The following is a 21,876-nucleotide window of genomic DNA, read 5'->3' as shown; positions in this document are numbered from 1 at the left end:
CATCGCCATGGCCTGTTGATACAGAGCAGTGCAAGTCTTATCCTATTTAGCATTAGGTCCTTGACATGCAAATATTCTACACTGCAAAAATCTCACGATCTGTCAGGTAAGAAGATATCATCACTATTGTGGGTCTCAAGCTAGGGAAGGGTGCATGTTACATCAGTTTGAACAGGTTCCTCTCCTAGGTCACACCTGTGTCTTGTGCCAACCTTGTATCACCCCAAACAAGAAAATAAAAACAAATTGTTGCAGCCAGTTCCTCTTGGCTCCCTTGTTATGTAAGTTCAGTATCCAATACCATAGCTGGGTCAAGAGCGCAGTGCCTAACCAAGGAATTACTCAGTACTGCTTGCTTGGACAAGACATCAGTGAAACATGAAGACTACACACAGCATCATCAACGGCAGAATTCACACCAGACACTTGAACCTTTCCTAGAAATGAATAGCTTTGTCTAAAAAGTGTGGTCCACTTGTATAAACATGGAAAAACAATTAATTACTGGAGTACAGGAGTCTATGCTCATCATGAGTCCTAGCTGCATGAAAGACTGAAGTGAAGACCACACAGAACAAGAGGTAAGCGCTCAGTATTTTCAGCAGGCTTCAATCCCCATAGTTAATATTGTACACTTGCTTTACATTGTAGAAAGAGCAAATCATTAAAAAGAGACACCTTCCTTTGTTCACTATATGACAAATATTTCATTGCTCGCACATTTTTACATGCAAGACCTTTATATCCTATAATAATACTTTAATCAATGTTTTCCATTAGACCAAGCAAACATCTGAGAACTCTGCTAGAATTGGCCCCGCTCATTTATGTCTTAACAGCTACACATATATCTAGAGATCATTTTTAAACTACATATGAACTGCATTAAGACCACATGGTTCCTCTGAGAAGCTAAAAGCAGATATTACTACAGTAATCAGAAGCATAGCCCTGTAAGATTAAGTAATTCTGCAAGATACATAGAAAGCCACTGTAAATTGGCATCAGACATCTGAAAGCAGTTTCAGTGTCTGCAAGAGCAGTATCTGTTCCATTACTCTGTTCTGGGTAATATGCAACTTCCTCTTCCCCTCCCTCTCAGTTTGCTAATAGTTAACATCAGTACTTTTGAAGACCTTACTTCCCATAAACACCCTACAGCAAGTTTTCCAATAGTGTTTTGCATATTGTTGTACCACCTCCTTTGTGGCAAGTAACCAGGTTCCGTTTTAACCAACACTTGTAAAGAAACATCATAAAATAAATGACTCTTTTCTTGTCCTCCACAGATTCTCCTGTGCCAAGCAGCCAAACAAGGCAAAAAGGCTAGTTTTCTTGATACCTGAATTTTAGGAAAGAAGAAACAGAACTGGGAAAAAGTCTAAAACCCACAGATAGGTTGTAACATATTAAATGTCAACACAGTTCAAACCTAACAAAGACAGACAGCTTCCAAAATACACTATGTATGAAACCCCAGATAAGAGAATCCTTCTCAACCTATTTTCATGAAGTTGAATTTCAATCAACTTTTAGCAATACAAACACCATAATATAAATGAAGCCTTAAGGACTGCAAGCAACACAGTAACATGACAAGTTCTACAAGCCTTCAGCACCACTAGTTCTAGATATGAAAACAAGAAGTAATTTTATTACCATTGTTAAGCGAGAAGCCGCTGCCTGAGCATTCACCCACCACTCAAGGAGTCGCACACACACCACCTCAGACTTTAACCGGTAGGACCAGAGTCCCTTCACAGCAGCAACTCCAGTGAGCCCATGGGTGCCCCTTTCGACTCCTCACACACACAAACTTGCCCTCGGGCGCTGCTTCTTCCCTCGGGCTCAACCCTAGGTTCCCCAAAGTAGGATCTCTAATCAAGGCCTTCAAAATAAAAAGCATAATTTATTCCAGCTATGGTGCACAAATTTAGACTGCTCGAGCTGGGCACCTCTGGAGAGGGACCCCAAACACTAAAATTCCTGGGCAATTATACTCTTACGATCTAAGTTCCTGCCCCTCACACCATAGTCTGGTCCAATAGTAATATTCAGGTCTGGGGTGATCCTCTCTCTCATTAGGGCCTTTTTCTCATCTCTAGGCAGGTTCTTTCCTGTCTTAGTTTTTAGGCTAGTGGTTACTAGATCTCCTTTTGCTGGCTCAAATTGGGTCTGGGGCTTTCCAAATCTTCCTATTCCTCCAATCAGAGAATAGGTCAACGTTAAGCAAACGCATTAAGCAAGCTGTGAGTCCTGCTTTGTCATGAACGACTACTTTTAAGCAGCTAAACAAAGTCCTCCAAAACATCTTAACAGCCTCTATAATTTATATACATTCCTGTGCTATTATAGCCTTACAATCTTATCCCATTTATGCACTGCGCTGCTTAAGTCTCATTCAGGTGTGGTCCACATGCTCGAGTAGCTCAGCTTTGCCGCCTTCCACAACAGCTTAACCCTGCAGACAAGTCTTCCTCACCTGAAGTAAGGCTCATTTTCACCCAATCTGTATAAAGCATCACCCTCTCTGCTATCAGGTTTACTGTTGATTTTGTTTCCAAAGAGGATTTAACCTCAGGATTAATCCAGCTCATGCTTGGTCCTCTCACAAGAATGTTGCGGTAGGGCAGTTCCGCCTTGTGTCAATGATCCATTCGTTTCAAGGCACCTGGCACTCCGAGACCTTTGTCAGGCACACATGTGTGACTGACACTGCTCACAGAGATTTTCTTCGTAAACCATCTATCACACCTGCATGTGCACAGATGCAAAATGCCAGCAGAAAGGATTCCCTAGAGCCTTTATAGCAAACAACCCCATCTCATTTTGGCACCTTTTCCCATAACAGTAACTCCTGTAGACTGCACTACATTAACAGACCTGCCTGCACATAGATGTCACATACCGAAGAGGTATCCTTCACACACAGGAATTGACCAACTTGCCTCCTGTCCTTCTGTCAAAGTCCACCAGGGAGCACTGCAGTTGTATATGCCATGGTAGAGTGCCCCAAACCATTTTCTGTAGTCACTTTTGACAAAAGCCCTGTTGTCTCACACTCCAGTCCATTGTTACTATGACAACAGTATTACACAATTTCTCCAAATTACCAGTGTTTGATTTCAATCATGGGTTCCTCCACCCCCACAAGCTCTCAGAGAATGCGGCCTTACTCTCAGGTCCCTTTCAATAAGGGAAGTCTGAACTACAGACTTACACAGTGGGAAATGTAGTAAGATTCAGCCCAAGAAGCTCTCACTTCTGTGATGAATACTAACATTTAGAAGCTTAAACAAGTGGTTAGAGGACATGACACTATTTAAAACCATGAACAAGAACTCCAGTGAGAAAGCAAAAGCATCCTTCCACTCAACCTAAAACATGGAATTTTTATCCTATGGTTGCTATCATGCAAGGTTCACTTGAGAATGACCCCATGAAGAAACAGTATGAGTAGACTTAAGCATATTAGGTCTTTGAGCCACTGTGCATGCACAGGATTTAAAACCATTTGCTACTCAAGGAAGCAGGGTTCCACACACATGCTCTCACTCACAGAGCAGAAACAGACCAAAAGAATTCATAACCTGAACAGTCTGATGAGCCTGCTTCCACAACAGATTTGGCTTTGATCAGTGAGTATCTGAGTAATAAATACTATGAATAGCCAGGATTTTTATTTGGCATATCTAGACAGATACTAGATAGATGCTGTTAACCAGGACTGCTTGGTCTTAAGCAGATGAAATCACAAGGCATCTTTGCTCTGTATGTCAATGTTAACTGCAACCAACAAACAGGAAAGGTCCCCCACTGTAGGGATTAATTCATGTCCACCTAATGGAGCAAAACTCAAGTTTCTGGTACACAAGAACAGTCTAACTTTCTTTAGACTGTCCTGCAGCTTAAAAATGTTCAAATACAAATCACTGTTTTCCTACCACACACTGAGTAGTCAGCAGCAGTAGCGCTCCAACTCTGTAATTCAAAAGTCAAAGCAGGAATATTAACAATATTCAAGAATCTTCTGATATAAACAGCAGCAATAGTTAAACATTTTAGACAAAATATTTGGAAATACTCACTTGAGAGCATTTTCCAATGATTTTACAAGCCTCCAAATATCAGATTCCTGGGATGCCTCTTTGAATCTAAGCTTCCTTCTAGAACACCAGTTCTCCAAGAGAGCCTTTGGGAATTTGGTACATCTCTCCAACAGACAACGTGTATAACCAGCTCCCAATGTACCTCAGTTACCAATATCCCCCTCTAATATTTATTAAGAAGCTACTAGTCTTCTTACAGGCTTCCAATCCAGCACCTAAATCTATGGTCACTGTAATCATTTTTCAGTTAAGATGCTAAAGCTTCTCCCCCTCACCTCACCCCATCCCATTCCCAAAAAGAATTGGCTACTGCATAATTTTGCTCTTTGACAGTATTTCCGGTGATTTTTTTTTTTTTTTTTTTAATTTTTCAGGTAGTAAAATCAGACACAGCTCTAACTTTTAGAGCAGTACAGTTCCTCTCTTGGAAGGCAAAACACTTTGAGCATTCTAAAATCTCAAGGGACAAAAACATCATCAACTGTAATAACTTCACTATTTGTTGTACATGCCTTCTTTGCAAGGTGACCAAACAGGCAAGCAGTTCAATAATTGGGCAAATTACCACTTCTACAATTCATTTAAGGTTTACTGTGCACTAGTTCTACCCATGAACTACCTTTTGTAGTTAATTTTTTTTTAATCCTGACAGAAGACTTACCTGCCCTGCAGGAAGGGGTCACATCATATTCCCTCCACTTATTTCAGCCTAAAGATATGTAATAGCAGAAGGTAATAGCTAATGAATTCTTCTTCCCCAGTCCAAGAAAGCATAACAGGGTGAACAATGTTTTGACATGTTAACAAAGAGACATTCAAATAACAGTGATCCCTGTGCTAAGGGCAGGACCTGTACTTTGGAAAACCTGCTAGCTTAAAGTTTTAGTTTGCTTGCTTGCTGTATCTTTCAAGTGCAAAAAGGTTAACGGAAAAAAATCAACTTCCACAGAAGCTGTCTGGTCAAAAAGAGACAAATGCACCTTGACACTACCATTAGAGATCGCTTCGTAGCACTGGGACGGTAAATTCATCATGCCACAGGACCTTTGCAGGAAATTTTATAACTAGCCCAGAGGAAGCCAATCAAAACACTGGTCTAATGTCACATTAAGTAATTCCTGACGGATCCTTAGTCCTGCATGGGCTAAAAGTAATTTTAAAAGACTTTTACAGTTTTGTACAGTGTTCAAGGGAGCTTTTCAGTAGCTAGAATTTTTTATTTCCCTAAAATTACTAGAGTACCCTGTATGTTCAAGATCCATAAATCATGGCATCACCGTAGAAGATGCTCATGGTTTGCATATTTGTGAAGGATGCCCTTTAAAAACTAAGCAGGTGTATGACACCTGAGATCACTTTCAGGCTAGCAGTCCTACAGTTCTCACAACACTCAAGTGGAGAACCACCTGGGGGAAAAAAAAAAAAACCAAAACAAAAAACATCTCTGCAGGAACAACTACAGCCTCTGCAGAAACACAGTGGAGGGCAAAGCAAGCCCAGACAGACTGCATAAGCACAACTTCCGTAAGGTTATTTTTAGCCTATTTTTTTTTTTAACAAAAAAAGTGTGTTGCACAAACACACAGTTTTAAAGGAACTGTTACCACTCAGGAAATACCTTGGAGCTACGCCCATTCAGTGCTCAGCAACCAGAAAACCAAAACAGAAAGTTACCCTATAAATCTACTACACCTAGTTTTGATGTCTGTACCCCCCATACCAACCCCTCACCCTTGAAAAAAAGACAAAAATACCAGAATATTCAACAGGATAACATGACAGAAGACTGAGTTTTTCAGCTTGAAAAAGAGACATTTGAAGGAAGAGAAGATAGAGGCCTATAAAATCATGAAGGATATGCAGAGTGCAAATAGAAATGACTGTTCACTATTTCCCATGAAAAGGAAGGGTTGCTTTTTTCCTGCAGGGCTACTAAATTGTAGAACTCTCCTGCCACAGAACACCTTCAAAGCATTTAAGAAGTGATTAGATCTATTGTTCAATAATTTTTTATACCAATGGCTACGCAACACAGTCCAGATGCAGCCTCTACTTTATCAAGTTCCTAAATGGCTGACAACCATGAGAAAGAAGGATACACTTAAGCCATTCATAGTCATTGTTGGAGAAAAGTGAGCTACACAGATCTTTGGTCTGACTGCAGTATAGACTTTCAGATGAAGAAATAGATCATCCTTTCTCCCCAGCCTGACCTGTAGAACAGTCACTACCCTGACATTGCGGCATTCCTCCAAACACACTTTACAGAGTTCACCATTCGTTCATTATTCCATGAGCAAATGCAACACTGAGGAACAAAACCACTTTTCATTAGCTCTAGAAGCAGTCCACAAACACTGAAAATGCATCTTCTTGACAGATAAAGCAATCCTAGACGCCATAAATACTGGAGAACACTATCTGACAATTGGTTTTAATGCTTCAATACATTTAGTCCAGAAATTGATTACATATAGCAAACAACGCTTTCAAATGGATTCAATTACTTAGGAACTAAACAAATCTGCAGTGACTCAATATATTGTAAGAGATGGTCAGCAAACCAGCTGAGCACTGCTTACCATCCTCCAAGATCTCCTGCACTTCCAGACCCAGGACACAAAAACAACTGCCACCTGAAAGTGCCACAGTCCACATTCCTCCCAAACTCAGCACATTGGTGTTCTCTCCCTTTAAGTTCCTGCACTGTCCTACAACTGTAATATGCAACCAGTAAAACAGAAGAACAAGAAATCATACCAGTCATTTGCTGTCTTACAGTTTCCTGGAGTAGAAGTTTGTGCATAGTCTGATGAGTTTTCATCCATTCATGTACACTTCTTATTTCCACATAAGCTTCCCAGTGGCAGGGTTAGTACCTTTTAAAGTTGGCTGTACAGCTGAGCACTCATAGTACTTTGAGCATAAATATGCACATTCCATTCTAAGGCTAGTGCTAGACACAAGAGCATTCTATAGTTGTAGTGCAATCACTACCTAGCTTTTGCTGGTCTTCACACCCTGCTTTAATGCCTGGAGTTTTCCTCTGAGAAACCATTATTCATGAACGTGCTGTATCTCCGCGCTTTGTTCAATTATCACTTTGTCCCTTTTTGACCTGTAAAGTGGCCAAAAGAACACCATTCTATGCTAGATATGATAAAAAAAAGATGCAGACTGGGGTGGCAAAGAAGAAGGGAAGGAGAGAGGATAAATTGGAAAGGTCTCTCCCATTACATCATTTGGAAGAAGATGCCAAGAATAGGTAGCCAAAAATGAGTCTAGATGACTAATTCCTACACAGTCTATTGCTTTTCAGACAGATATCCAAGTTCAGCAATAAATTCTAGGTTACGCCAGGATTTCCAGAGACTATTCTTCAATTAATGCTTTTAAAAAAGCATGCCTTGCTTGTTTAAAAAGGAATACTCTAAGAATGCGATTTTTCTTTTTTACAGGCCAATTTCTTCCTTTGTATCTGCTGTAAGTCTGCACTTAAGGTGTAAATAGCAGTAGTGTACAATATATTCCAGAAAGCTGTTCAAGTATTCCTAGTCAGAATTTGTGCCCTATACAATCATTGTTCCATTATCCTGTGTATAATGTGTTCCTTCAAAAGACTTTTTGAGACAAAAGCTGACGACTTTAATAAAAAAATTATATATAAAACCATTCAAAAGAAACAGGAACTTGCCAAAGACAGCAAAACATGCTTGCCCACTAGATATTAATTGCAAACAAACTCACAACAAACAAGAAAGAATAGACTTCTTTGTCCATACTTGTGTCCCAGCAGTTTTATGGAATCAACTAAACCCCAAAGAAACATCATACTACGGTACATATTAAATCTAGTGACTGGTGACACTGCCTTCAGTAGTAACTCTCAATGTTGACAGATCAAATATCTGAAGTACAACATACATGTATATCTGTAACTAAACTGAGCAAAACAGCATCATGCTTGCTCCTTTAACATAGAGTAAATTTTTTAAAAAATTCCCAGACTCCAATCTGCCTGCAAGTAGCTTTGTAAGGAGAACTGCATCTAGTCCTGCAGCCCTGCTCAGTGCTTCCAAGGAACCCTACAATTGCAGCAGACATCAGAAGAGCTTTGGGATTTGATCAGTACAACACGGTGAATATTTTATATATACGGATCATCCCCTTAGTCTAACATCTAACATTTAGAGAATGAAATTCTGTGTAATACAAGCCATAAATTTGATTCTGTGCTTCCTTTCACCAAGCCCACAACTTCTTGCTGAATTATAGTATACCTTTAAAGGTATCATCAGTTTGATTACGGTAATTAGATCTAAATAATCTCAAATTACTGCCAGCATTGTACATCAAAATTGGTGTACCACATAATCTGCCACCTTGATCTGACCTGCCCAATCTCCTCCAAAGAGTACCACAGAGCCTTTAGACAAACCACCCAAAGTGACACTACCCATGCTGCCCCCCCCAATCCTAAAACCTTCTGTTGCAACCATCTTTCATCCTATCACCTATGAACACAAAGGTGTGCTGCTGCACCCCTTCCTGCTTTATAACAAGGTTTTAATAGACCGAGCAAGACAAATCTTTTCCAAACCAACCCAACCCAGTCCTCCTTTACAGGTCACTTTTCTTCTCAGCTTCTTACTATCAACCTTCTCCCATTTAATTTCTATTTTCAGTCAGCAGTTCACAAAGCCAGGCAGACTCCAGCACCGAACAGACCAAAGTAATAACTTCCTTTAAGTCACATACAAAAATCCAGTTACTGACTGGAATTTAAGCTTACTTTTCCATTCACCATTGTCACAACAGACTGTTATTGGGACCTACTGTATCAGGGGACCTCTTCTCATAATACTGCTGCATAACCAACTATACTCAGTAACTGCTGTAAAATATTCTCCGTATGTTTTACCTCACACAGAGATTAAATGAATGAAGTCCATCACATCCCTTGTAAAAAGAAGAAATAGACTAAAAAAAATATATTTTGGTGCTTCCTCCAATTTTCTTTCCCTCAGTTTTTGGTGTTGTTTTTTTTTTAAGTAATGATATAAGTATTGCAATAAAGCTAATGCAAGAACTTGTCCTGTAAGTTTTGCAGCTTTCTCTGCAGGAATTTTGCTTATTAAGTCTTTAAGCAAATAGACATTATCTGAAATTCTGAAAATTATGTCTTGTTATCTGGATAACATATAGAACAAATCTTATGTTCATAATCTTAACTGTGGTTCCTAAAAATCAAGCTTTCCTTTCCACGTTTGATATAAAACACAACATTGAGCAGGCCATTTTATTCAAGCTAGTAGATGTGAGAAGAACCAGAATTGATCAATAAGTTCAAGGAACTGATCTGAGTGTAAAAAATAAAAAAAGAATTTCCCATTTAGAAAAAAGTAATACTAAGTACACTGAGAAAAACCATAAAAGTTAAAGACATCCTGACTGAAAAGCTTTTTATACGTTCTAGACATTTAAAATGATTAAAGTGTTCAATTTTATTTGAAACTGCTTTGGCTCCAGGCTACAGCACACACACTGAAGATCTATAACCACTGTCAACAATGGTATCCTGTAACTTGTCTTGGAAATCTCCAAAGGACTAATGAGATGTTTCCTCATACTGTATAGAATGAAAGGTTAACCATCTTCCTAACCACTAGGATAACATATAGAGCAGCCCAAAAAGCAAAGACTTTACCTAGTAAAGCTAGTTTTCTTGAGAGCAACCAAGAAAGACAAACTTCCATATTCAGATTCTGAATACTGTATTTTAACAGACAAGGAGACTTTACCCAACCTCGCCAGGTTAGTTTTTCAGATGCAAGTTCAGCAAAGCTTGTATTATACACCATGAAAAAGTTAGTCTTAAACGACTATCACTATACTTACCTGCAGGTTTAAAAGAAGTTAGCTTTTAAGAACAAGCAGTATCTTTCATCTCAAGTCCAGCACATTAACAATTACAACTGCACAAAACATGTATCTGTTTATGCATCTGGTAAAATCTCAATATAAGAAGTGACAGACACTTACCAATACACACATCTATCTTCCCCTTGATAGCAGCTTCATGCAAAGGAGTGTAGTTCCAATTGTCTCTAGCATTTGGGTCTGCCCCTTGACACAGTAACAGACTAACCACTTCAGCATGACCAAAAGAGCAGGCATTGTGAAGAGGTATCAGCCCTCCGTCATCACGAGCGTGAACATTGGCTCCTGTCTGTAGCAAATGCTCTACAACATCCTTCCTTCCAAAACCTGTAAGAGAACATATTTCTGTTCATTTGTCTGGTAAACCAAAACAATTTAATATTTAAAACTGTTCTCTCTTAGTCCAGTGTACAGACATCAAATGATATTATTCATGTCCCTCTTCTACTTTTTGGTTCATTTCACCATAAAGAGAGACTATATTCTTCTGCTCAAACAACAGCTGAAGATTCACTTACACTCACGACAGAAGTGAACAGTGTTGTATTATAATTAGCCTGACTGGCTGCCACTCTCTCCCATGAAGTTCTACAATAGGCTTGCCATTCTTTTTCAAGAAAAGCTTATTATAAATCTTAAAAATTTAGTATAATCTGTGCATACCCAAAGCAAGCATCTTACATAGTATCTCTCAATATAGGTCTTCATCTTGAAGAAGACCTCATTAATAAACACTGAAGGACACTGTCAGTGCTCAAGCAGAACCACCTCATCTCAACCCAAACTACATTCTTGCTCTTTTACAAAGAGTCTGACTACCTCCAGCTGACAAAGTGACAGACTAAGAAGTTATAGATAAGTAGAACTGAGAGCTCAGCTGGAAAAATAATGCCTCAGGAAGGTCTCAGCCTAGGAACACAGCCTCTGTTATGGCCAGGGAAAACATCACCATAAAGCCAGTATCATTAAACTAATATGCTTCAAAATCCCGCGTCAGCATGCCAGGCACTGACACCACGGTCCATGATAAACCTGGAAAGGTTCTAGTGCCCAAATGTGTTTCCTATTGCCCCAAATGCCTTAGAGCAGCAGTTTCCAAACTTTTTTGAATGCACACCCCTATCAGTAAAAAGATTTTTGAGCACGCACCCCCCATATAAGTCATGTACATGCACTACTGCACTATTATGTAGATTATAAACATACACAAAAATACAAATTTAAAAAGGCTGAGATAAAGATGAAATAAATACTGTTTTTAAATTTCTACTGTATTTATTAGTGGTACAAAATATATTTTCTTCCCGCACCCCAGTGAAATATTTTGTACACTCCACTTTGGGGACCACTGCCTTAGAGGACAGGAAGAAAAATCAGGCTCAAGAGGGACAGTTTGAACTAAACCACAAGAGTTCATTTTTGTACGAGGTTGAACCTCAAAGGTTGGATTGCATTTCTTATAAACCTTGGAGCTAAAAGCAGTATCACTGGGTATTTTAAAAGACTGTCACTTTAAGAGTTATTGTGTCTTCTTGTAATCATGGATACCAACCAGCTTAAGTATGAAGAATCCCACATATATGAGCTATATTTATGAAACAGCTGAATTAAATACAGCAGCAAGTGAAATTCCATCACAGTGGTGCTAACTGGCAGCTTATAGATTGTATTAACTCCACAGATCACGGATCAAAAACATAACTAAAAACATTATTTCCCTTCTAGAAGGCAAATACAAAGCTCAAGGAAAGCAACAAAGAAGCTGTCAGTTCTCCCCTGGCGACCATGTAACTCAGCCACAGCAAAATGCTGCTGAAACTGTAAAGAAATGGTTCTCAAAAGTCGGCATCCTCAGTGGCAGGCAACAACTCATGCACAAAAGCTTCTCAAATCAGAACGTTTTACCCCAGAGTTGCAGTCCCTGGATAGGACCTCCATTTCAATGAATTAAGCCCCCTTTTTGCCACAGTAGCGCCCTAGTTAGAGCTATGCAGACTTATGGTGCAGTATTAACATGCTTTTCCCCCCACAGCCTATACGGTGAGATCTCTAAGCCAGATCTAGCAGCTTTACATCCACACTAGCTTATCTAGTTAAGGCTGATGTTATAACTCAACATCCAGCTTTCAGCCAAGCTGCAGGCTAGCCATTCTGCAGGAATTTACGCTGTCTCCTCAGGGAAGCACAGAGTCCTTCAACACCCTTTCTTGAAGGACATAAGTTTTGTAGAAGCTGACTAATGCTATGGTTAAGGCAGGCAGGGCTAAAACAAAAAGCCCCTTTACTGAGGCTTACCATGGTTTTGATGACAGGTTAGTTTAACAATATCTTTATTTCAGCCTAAAGAAGTATTCTTCTATAAGACACAAGCAAGCAGGTGGAAGAACAGTCTGGGGAAGACATCATGGATACACACACAGATGCTCACATCTATTAGAGACTGCAGCAGTTCACACCTCGGTTAATCCTGTATGGTAATGTAGCTCAAGGGCTCCAGTTAACAAGTACAGACTGGTTACTTTTGGATAGCTGTAAGGACTTCCCCATCCCCACTGTACAGAGCTCTCAGCTGCTTTCAGCACAGATGCTGGACCACTACTAATTACAAGTTAGCACACTGAGCAGATACCAAGGTGGGTTTTCTTTAATACATGGGGCTAAACAGCAGTTCAGCAGCTGCACCACAAGCTGCAGAGCCATCCCAGCTTCAAGAAGGGGCCCACAACCAGACTGGCACCCCACTCAGCAATCCAGTTTTAGTCCATCACTGCAGATGAGTCAAAGCTTTCTGGTACATTATATACTGATCACTTCACATTAGAAATTACACCACAGAAATGGAAGTATGCAAATCAAAACTGGTATTATTAAAAGTGATACTTATTTATCACGACAAAACTGCTACCAGAAGACGTTTTTCTTAACTGAACTGTCAGCAGGGCCACTACTACTGTAAATCACTGCAGCTTCTAGCATGAAAACTTTTTTGTTTGTTTGTTTCGGTTATAAAACAGTCAAGAAGATCACCCTTAAGTCTTCAAATAGAAAATGACAGCTTAAATGGGTACAACAGCAAACAAAGGGTATCTGGTCCCACAGCAAAGCTAACAGGCCTGGGGCATAAATACCAAGAAGCAAGCCCTCGAGGTTCCCACCTTTATATTGTTCATTTGACTGGCAAAGGAAAATTGAGCAAGACAAGAATTAGAAAAGGATGCTTTCAACTGAACAGTTAATCAACAGATTTTATTATCCTTTAGTTTTTATAGGCTGAACGACTAAAAACAGTGCTGAAACTGCATGAGCATTTGCTTTACATGTACTTCCTGTCTCCCAAGGAAAAACAACCTGACAGTGCCTGAAAACCCAGATTCCTTTTCAAATTGTTCGGTGTTGTGATTTTCAGGACTACACACATACTTCTTCAAGGTATTGCTGGACATGGGTTCATTGATAAAGGTATCTTTGGAAATGCCAGCAATAAACACTTTACAGTTTTTGGCGAATTAGCTATTCTGTTCAGTCCTCAAAATGCACAGTAAAGGTTACTGTGATGTTATCCCACCAGACCACCCATCTTTCAGAGAAAAAGTAAGCAATTATGGGAATAGCTTCCCCCACCACCAGAGGCAAACCTATAAAAACTTGAATTGACAAAGCACCAGAAACTCTTTAAAATAATCACACAACAATCTGACAAAGCAGTTGTAATTACTGAAACTCCTGCAGTTTTGGGGTCACCTTTTGTAAAAAACAACAGACACATGCCAAGCCATTTGTGACAGATGAAGCACATATAATTCGGTTTAAACTGAAGAAACTGATGTGCTGTCATTTAAGATGACTTTAAAAATCCTACTCTTGTATATTTCCAGCGCAACTTTTAATTTACAAAGTCTAAGGAAGAGTTCCCAAGAAAGAACCTGTAATCAAAGATCCCAAAAGACAATCAAATACAAGGTTCCTACAGAAAACATCCCAAACCAGGGTAACCACAGAGAAGAGTCACATTTAAAGGCCCAGCATGCAAGCTTTTTTTGATGAGATTCACCTGCCAGCTTCCAAAGCACACTCATGGGCATGGTCCCTTACTAGCCTGGGCTATTTCACACAGGTAGAATGTACAAGCTTTAAGTTTCAGGCCAGTCACGGTACCTCAGAAAACACACTGTCCAGGAAAGAAAGGAAGCAGTAATCCCATTATAAAAAGGCAGTAGCAAGAGAACATCTGAAATTAAGGGTGAAACACTCATCAGTCAAACCAAAGGCGGAAAAATTCAGTGACTCTTCACTTCTCCAGTCATCTCACAGAAACAATGGAAGACTAAGGCTTGGCAAAAGCCAGGAGGTGGACATAGCTGTGATAGCTTTACATAGATCAAGAGACAGGCAGACAATTCAGATAAAACGCCACTTAACTAGTTCTTGGCCAGTGCTGTATTCTTGCCTTTTTCCAATTTATACCTGTCACTTTAGGCTGAAAGTGAGAAAAAAAGGCTTTAGGTAGTAAACTGGCAGCCTGAAAATTAAGCTAAATAGAAGTTTTAAATGCTGTCAGACAGGACAACACACAGAGACACAACCAAATGCTTGCTACTACTGCCAACACCACCTGTCTACTTCAGATCCTGCTCCCAGCCTACAAGCTTGTCCTGTCCCATCTCTTCTTGTGGAATTGAACCTAAGTAACAAGAGGCAACAGGGCAAGCAGGCTGAATGACTGATGAGAGAAGTGATGCAAGGAAAGCAACAGGAGCACCAGCTGACCCGCAACACTACATGCTCCGGTTAGGGCTTCCATGTTAAACCTGCTTTCAGTTAGTCTACAAGCTTTCACATGGTAACAGTTCACAGACACTTAATTACCAATACTCCCAGAAGCCACATAATTCATTGCACAGTTTCAAGAGTAGTTTTCAGTAAGTTTGGTAAAAAACCAACCAAATAAATATATGGACTTCCCACTAGAACCGGAAGAATGCTTTCCCCAGTGAGTACAATACATCAAGTAGTCAGTTTGATCAGTTTAAGTACAGCTGTACTGTTTCACCCGCAGCCCAATTAATGTCACTTTATCACAACATAGCATGAACTCCTCCAAATGCCAACTCCAACCTCTACAAAGCTGCTGTTATGTGCAGTTTAACTTATCACATGGAAAACTTCTAACTCTCACTAGGTGTTTTTCCTCCTCCTTTCACCTGCTTGCTCTTAAGAACACATTGACTCCAAAAGGAGTTAAATTTTACAAAAGTGTATAATCACAGGTTAAGCACACCTGCAGGTATTAGTGCGATGTTAGGCAAAGCAGGAAAGACTCTTACTAGATGCACTCCCACTTGTTAGAGCACTAAGCGTAGCTCATATGAGAATACAGGCCCTTGAAGTGGAAAAACACACATCTTAAGAGGCACACACCCTTTCAAGCATGGTTTTAAACTGTAAGCTAAGGGTGGAAAAAGTTCAAGCTAAGTCACTGTACTTCTCTTTGCTTTAGTACTGCATATTCGGGGACCAGATTTTTCCCCAAGATAGGTCTTCCAAAAGCCGCCAGCACTTCTCCCACTTCACTAGGCAGAACACAATTAAACTGAGTGATTTAACTAAGTAAACTGAAGAGCCTTCAAGCTGGGAAAAAAGGGTACCTGGTTCAGTATTACTGAAGGTCTGAGATTTTGCATTTATATCCTCTTGTAAATCCCTTCAAAGGATTTTAATGGGAAAGAGATACAATACATTGCACAAACTATTGCAAGACCATTCAAGAGAACAAGTTACCAGCCACAAAGAAAGCAAGCTGAACCTTCCTAGGAAGTAATATGCTTGTGACACTAACAGTTCATGTACTACAAATGCTACAAAAACATAAGAGAAAGAAATTCAAAGTCAACACCAGCAATTTATCAATTCATCTTTTTACATGAAAGTCTGCATTTTGCAGGCTCTGAGCCTAAGGCTGCCAGGATGTTTCCTAATTGACTACACAATCTGCACTCTTCATTCTATCCATATGAATCCAGCTGAAAATTGTTATTACCCCTGCTTTAAGTTGCACAAGGCAGAATTAATCAGTGACTTGGCTTTACAAACAATTGAGTAAGGTCAGACATCTCTTCTATGGCAAGGATATATCAGACAACTGCAACAAAATGAGTCAGAGTAGTTTAAGAATGGTATCTCAAGCAAGGCTTTCCAGAGCAATTTAAGCTAACTTGTTGTACGTTGCACCACAGGTGGAGTGGTCGATTCAGGTGTCTCTGCATTGAGTGGAAGTGTGTAATAAGTTACAAGCTACTTCCTGCCTTTTCCTGGCTCTCCCTCAAGGAACACTCAGCAGCTAGTTATATTAGTTCTGCCTCGTCAGTTGCTTATCTCACTCACATATGTTGAAGCAGCTTGCATTTTTATGATTAACAGCTTGCTATTTGACAAATCAACTTGATCAGCTCTCTCCTTGAACTCTGACCACTGACTATTTTCCAACCCAAGTGAGATCCCTTCACCTTCAGGATTACGTACTCCAGAAATTTTCCAAACAATATTTATATATGCTAGCCTTCATAAAAAGATTTTACTTCAAACAGTTATTACTAGTGATATCAAAAGCAGGCTTACAGAAGACTACCTTCCGCAAACAAATTTTTGCCATTACTATAGACCCAAGAAGAAAGAAAACAAAGAATATCACTGATGCTCTACCAAGTCACCTTAAATCAGGCTTCTCCAAGCCTGAGTTTGGGCTGATAGCACCAAGAGCACTTCACCCTGTGATTGCAACTCCATACCTTCCAAAAGCCACTCTGGAAACCTCTACCTCTTCCTCAGTACAGAAGTGGGCATTAAGCCACAGTTCAGCAATTACTATTAGTACTCTCTGCATCCTTGGGTTGAACACTAGAAAGAGAATAACTGTAAAGCTAAAAGAAGGTGTTGCCTAAGAACTTGAGGGGCTAACTTCATGATCAAATAAAAAAGTTAAACTTCTCATTAAACAGGTGTGGAACTGGACAAGCTTATGACTGTGGCTATATGAAGAAATTGGCTAGGATTCAGCTTATTTCTTATCAGGTCCATCCACCTAGTCATTTCTGAAAGAGGTGCTATTACTAATGATTTACCAGCAAAGACTAGGCTTAAAAACATATGAATCAAGGTGTCAGCAGCAAATACATATATATCCTTTTGTAAGGCTAAACCTTGTTTCAGAAGGGAAGACGCAAGTCCGCTACCAAGCTAGCTGCTACAAATTCTTGCTGGCTGTGGGAAAAAGCTGGGATTTCAGACAAAAGGTCACAGGACTCCTCCCCATCTAGGCATATGAAAGGTAGAAAAGTCTTGGAAAGCCAGCCTTCGTATACGAGTGCTACAAATGGAGGACAACACACAAAAAAAGCCATGAAAGCACCACTGCTACCATCAAACATAAAGGACCAATACAGGCACCCCCCCAACCACATAATGATTCACAGAAAGTATGTAGCCTAAGAGTTAAGTCCCACTCTACACCACACAAAATGTGACACATTATCACATAGACTGAAATCATCCAACCATTCAAAAAAAAAAAAAAATCAACAGCATTCCCCAAAGGGGAAGAAAAATCTACCTCTCACATACACGCAGAACAACCAATTCATTTGGTTATGCTGGCTAAAAAGGTATTTTGCCAACTATGTGACATCATCACCAAACACAGGATTATCAAGCCAGTTTACAAGAACAGACAGCACAGGCATAAATAAATTTTTCAACTAGTGAGGGGTATGTAATAAAGATGTTCATAATCTGGTGAAATCAACAATGACAGTTAAGATCTTTCTCAAGGAAAAGAGGTAACACATCTTTAGATCAAAGGAGGAATGCAGTGGAAAGGCAAGGGAGCAGAATAGTTTGTCTCATTCAATGCAGTTTGAAGAAGAGAACCATTAAGCAGAACACAGGATATTCTGGTGAAGAGGGTGGAAAAAACAAAGAGGAAGCAAATTACTTTTAATACAAGTTAACAGTCCAATTATTTAGTGAACTCCTTACCACAGGATGAGCTACTACTAACATGTAGAAACTGGGTCTTGCTCAAATAGTTGCCAAGCTACAAACTGCAGGAAGAGTACTCAGAGAAGTATCATATATGAATAGGGCAAGTGTATAACTCTTCCCTCGACATCTGCTTTTGGCCACCAGTACGGATAAAACCTTGAGCCAAACATACCTTTGTTCGTGCCTAGCACAGTTACTTTTTAAATTCTTTTTAGTTATAAGCAAGCTAGTTTTCATTGAAAAAAATGAATGCAAATGCTGTGAATACATTAATACCTCCAGTTTATTTCTTTTTTGTATTTTAAAGTCACTCAATCACTTTCAAGTCTTTAGAATCTGCTTCTTACTCTGATTCTTGGGTGCTGCTGGACAATATACAAAGCCTGTACTGGTACCAGAGACCCAAATACCCTGCAATCCACACAGCAGTTGAGACACTACTGAATTTTCCTCTGTCCAAGCATGTGTACCTCTACAGAAGAATCCCTCAAATCTGCAAAGGAAAAGCTGAGCACCACACATCCTGAAAGGTATTCAGAATTTCAAGAGAGGCTCTGCTAGAATAACAGTCCAGTTGGAGGATGAAAGGAAAATGATCCTTTGTGCAACCTCTTCCTGCCTGCAAGAGAGGTCTCCATCACCCTGATATGGCCTCAATATTAATTTATGCCTTACGAGTAGCTAACCAAAGTAGGTCAGATTTATTCAGCACACTAGCTGATATTTCAACACAGAGTTGAAGAACTGATTCCCCTTCATTCATATCGATTGACCATTCAGATATCCCAAATAAAGAAAATCAGGATAACACTGTTGCTTCAACTTGATGTGGCTGTGCACATTTTATCTGGAATTGGATAATGGACAGATGACTTCAACTTCTAGAAGCAGATTTATATCTATCTCCAGCTTTTGAAATAACTGATTACAGAGATTTCAGTTCTCACCTTATCCCCAGCTTATGTACATGCTAATGATTCTGAATGCTCTCAGAAGTCACCCCTTTTATCTTCCTTCTGCCACGGGAAAGGAGATAAAGGTGATTTTGAAACTAGAAACCTCACAAAGCTTAAGGAAACCTGAACTTAGTGCTTTTCACAAGAAACTAGAACTAAGGAAGTTGTCCTTCCCTGTTACAGTAAAAGTAACTTAACTGCCTGGCCTTGCTGCCAAAAAGGACATCTGAGAAAACCAGACTGAGCTAGGGAGAAGTCAAGTACCCAGAGCGGGGAGTGGGGGTGGGGGGAGAGGAATCCAGCTACCCCCAAAACTGGGAAATGAAGAAGAAATTAGAAGAATTCCTCTATCAGAAATCACAAGGTCTGAAGTGGAACCCTCTGTCTTGTCATTTAAGAATTTAACTTCAAAAGGTATGAAAGAAGCAGTTTAAAACATTGCATATTGCACTCTGACTGCCGTTCCCCTAGTGAAGGCCACGTAATTCACACTTAGGTATGGCTCATAAAACATGAGCCATTATCCATAACACAGCTTCATATACACAGCAGATTCCTATGCTCATAAGCAAACAAGTTTTATTTCTCCTTTTGCCCACAAAGGAGAAGGAGATCAAATCAACACACTGCATCACCGGCAGATATATACTGCCTAAGATCAGTTGCATTCAAACAACATGCTTACAGGCCTTTCCAAAATGCAGGACCCCAAGATCTCTGTAATAAGAAATCTGCCTAATACTACGATTACACATCAAATCCATTTGGACAAGACAGACTGAAGTGATTTGAGATAAAATATGCATGGTAGCTAAGGAAAGTCTTAAATCTAGAAAACCAGATATAGGAATTTGTTAAGTACAAGAACTTCATCTGCCGTTTTCCTCATGCTACAAGGAAGCACCTTCCATTGCTATTACAGTGACATCCTACTGACACTATTGCCTTTCAAAGCCTTATCCCCTCAAGTACGTTTTGTTCATTCCTTCTCTAATCAAAGTACAAATTACCACTGCAGCTTCAGCACTAGTTTGTACTAGCATTGAAGTTACAACTTGAGATCTCAGAGTTTAAGGGGAAGCAACAAGGTCTAATTTTAAGTCTGAATCCCAAACAAGCAAAGCAGACTCAAGACCACCCTTCCAAAACTTTTAAGAACTTCACGCACATGCATGCAGTTGTACCAGCATTATGTTCCAAGTTTTGCTAACATTAAGTCCCATCTCTGTATCCCAGCAGTTCACTGTGTTTTAAACTCCACGTGCATAAGGTCATGCTTTACTGGTAGAGCTCAGGGATCAGAGAAGAATGAAAAAGAAATGGCTCAGGACCAAAAGTTCCCTTTGAGGCATCATGAAATGCCACTTGTACTCTGAAAATGAAAACAAACCCATACGATCTCAGAGAGTATTATCCAACTGATAAATTGAACAACACTATTCAGAGCTCCAGACAACACCATGCCATAAAACGTTCATTTTTATTATCGATTTCAACACAGTGCTTTAGAGCCATACGCCAGCATTTAAATAGCAACCACTCAATATAGTCCTGTTAATGACCTTAATTTATGTGTACTAGTGCACCACTTAAAGCTCGAAGATCTGTGCCCCTTACTACATAAGGTCCATCCTGCAACACTGTGGCATGTGTCAAAAGCCCCTCAGCCTGACCACAGACCTAGTAACTGGGCAAGTCCTGAGTTGGGGCTGATGATTTAAAACATCTTTCTCATTTTACTTTTATAATGAACTTCATGTGCCCTGTGTCCCCAGTGACGCCCACACCCTGCAGAAAATGTTCTCTTTATGGACTACGCTAACTGGTAATAGCTATACTTGCCAAACAGTAAAGTTTGCTTCCAGTTAAGGTAAACTGTTGGACCTCACTGTTAACTCTTTTATGCCATTATTTCTGATCACAGCAACATCTCTTCTCTGCACTAAGTGGCATATTCTCTCCTGGACACATCTGTAACTTATATCAAGTTCAGTTGTTCCACTTCACCACTTTCCCCAGCCCGCTCAGACCACAAGAGGTGCAGAGATCAATCAGCAGCTGTGCCCAAATGAAAAAAAAAAAAGTTACAAAGCCCAAGGCATCAACTTTGATTCCTATCAAGTCTACATGTATCACAGAGGTCCCTGACTTTCGAGAGCTACCACAATACAGGTGAAACCCTTAACTTCAAGCCAACTCTGTCGTGAATTCCAGTTTCTCACTTCCTAAGCATACGTGCACAAGTTTGCAGCTGCCTATGTATCAAACACAGAGAAAAAACATCCATACTTGTAGACCACGCAGTCTCTCTTACGCCTCCAGGATCTCCTCTCCCACTCGTTTCACCCAAAGGAAGGATCACCTTCCATTTTATGGGGGGGAGGGACGGAGGAGATTTAAGAGCCGTCTCCCACAACCTGCAGCGAAACGCTGCCGGGGAAGCGTGCGCGCACCCCTCCTCTCAGCTCAGGCTCGAGTTCTCCCGACCCACCGAGAGGCTGGCGGTCCACTCCCCGAAGTGAGGGAAGCTACTCCCGGGGGGCCAGGTGGGGAGCCATACCCTCCCTGTCCCGACGCACTCGCTGTCACTGCCCTCGCCGGGAACGGGAGGCCGGACCGGCCCCTCCCCGGCCCTGGTACCCACCGGCGGCGAAGTGGAGCGGCGTGGACTTGCGGCCCGCCATGTCCTTAGCGTTCACGTTGCCCGTGTCCACCAGGCGCTTCACGCGCGTCACGTCCCCATTGCGGCAGGCCTCCAGCAGCTCGCGGAAGGCCCCGCTCGCCGCGCCGGGGCCCGGGCCCGCCGCCGCCTCGGGACTCTCCGCCGCCGGGCT

General features: G+C 40.6%; 1 protein-coding gene across 1 annotated transcript in view; it reads right to left on the bottom strand.

The window, feature by feature from the left end:
• TNKS (tankyrase, TRF1-interacting ankyrin-related ADP-ribose polymerase) overlaps window positions 1-21,876 on the bottom strand; it is a 148,471-nt gene that overhangs the window by 124,607 nt on the left and 1,988 nt on the right. Inside the window, exons 3-4 of the mRNA XM_010561027.1 lie at window positions 21,687-21,874; window positions 10,152-10,376 (exon numbers count right to left, since the gene is read on the bottom strand). Coding sequence (XP_010559329.1) covers window positions 10,152-10,376; window positions 21,687-21,874 — 413 coding nt within the window. The remainder of the gene's footprint in view (window positions 1-10,151; window positions 10,377-21,686; window positions 21,875-21,876) is intronic.

The sequence above is a fragment of the Haliaeetus leucocephalus genome, unplaced genomic scaffold (assembly GCF_000737465.1).
Source record: "Haliaeetus leucocephalus isolate CR32 unplaced genomic scaffold, Haliaeetus_leucocephalus-4.0 Scaffold140, whole genome shotgun sequence".
NCBI classification, from domain to species: domain Eukaryota; kingdom Metazoa; phylum Chordata; class Aves; order Accipitriformes; family Accipitridae; genus Haliaeetus; species Haliaeetus leucocephalus.
This window is presented reverse-complemented; position numbering and strand designations above follow the sequence as displayed.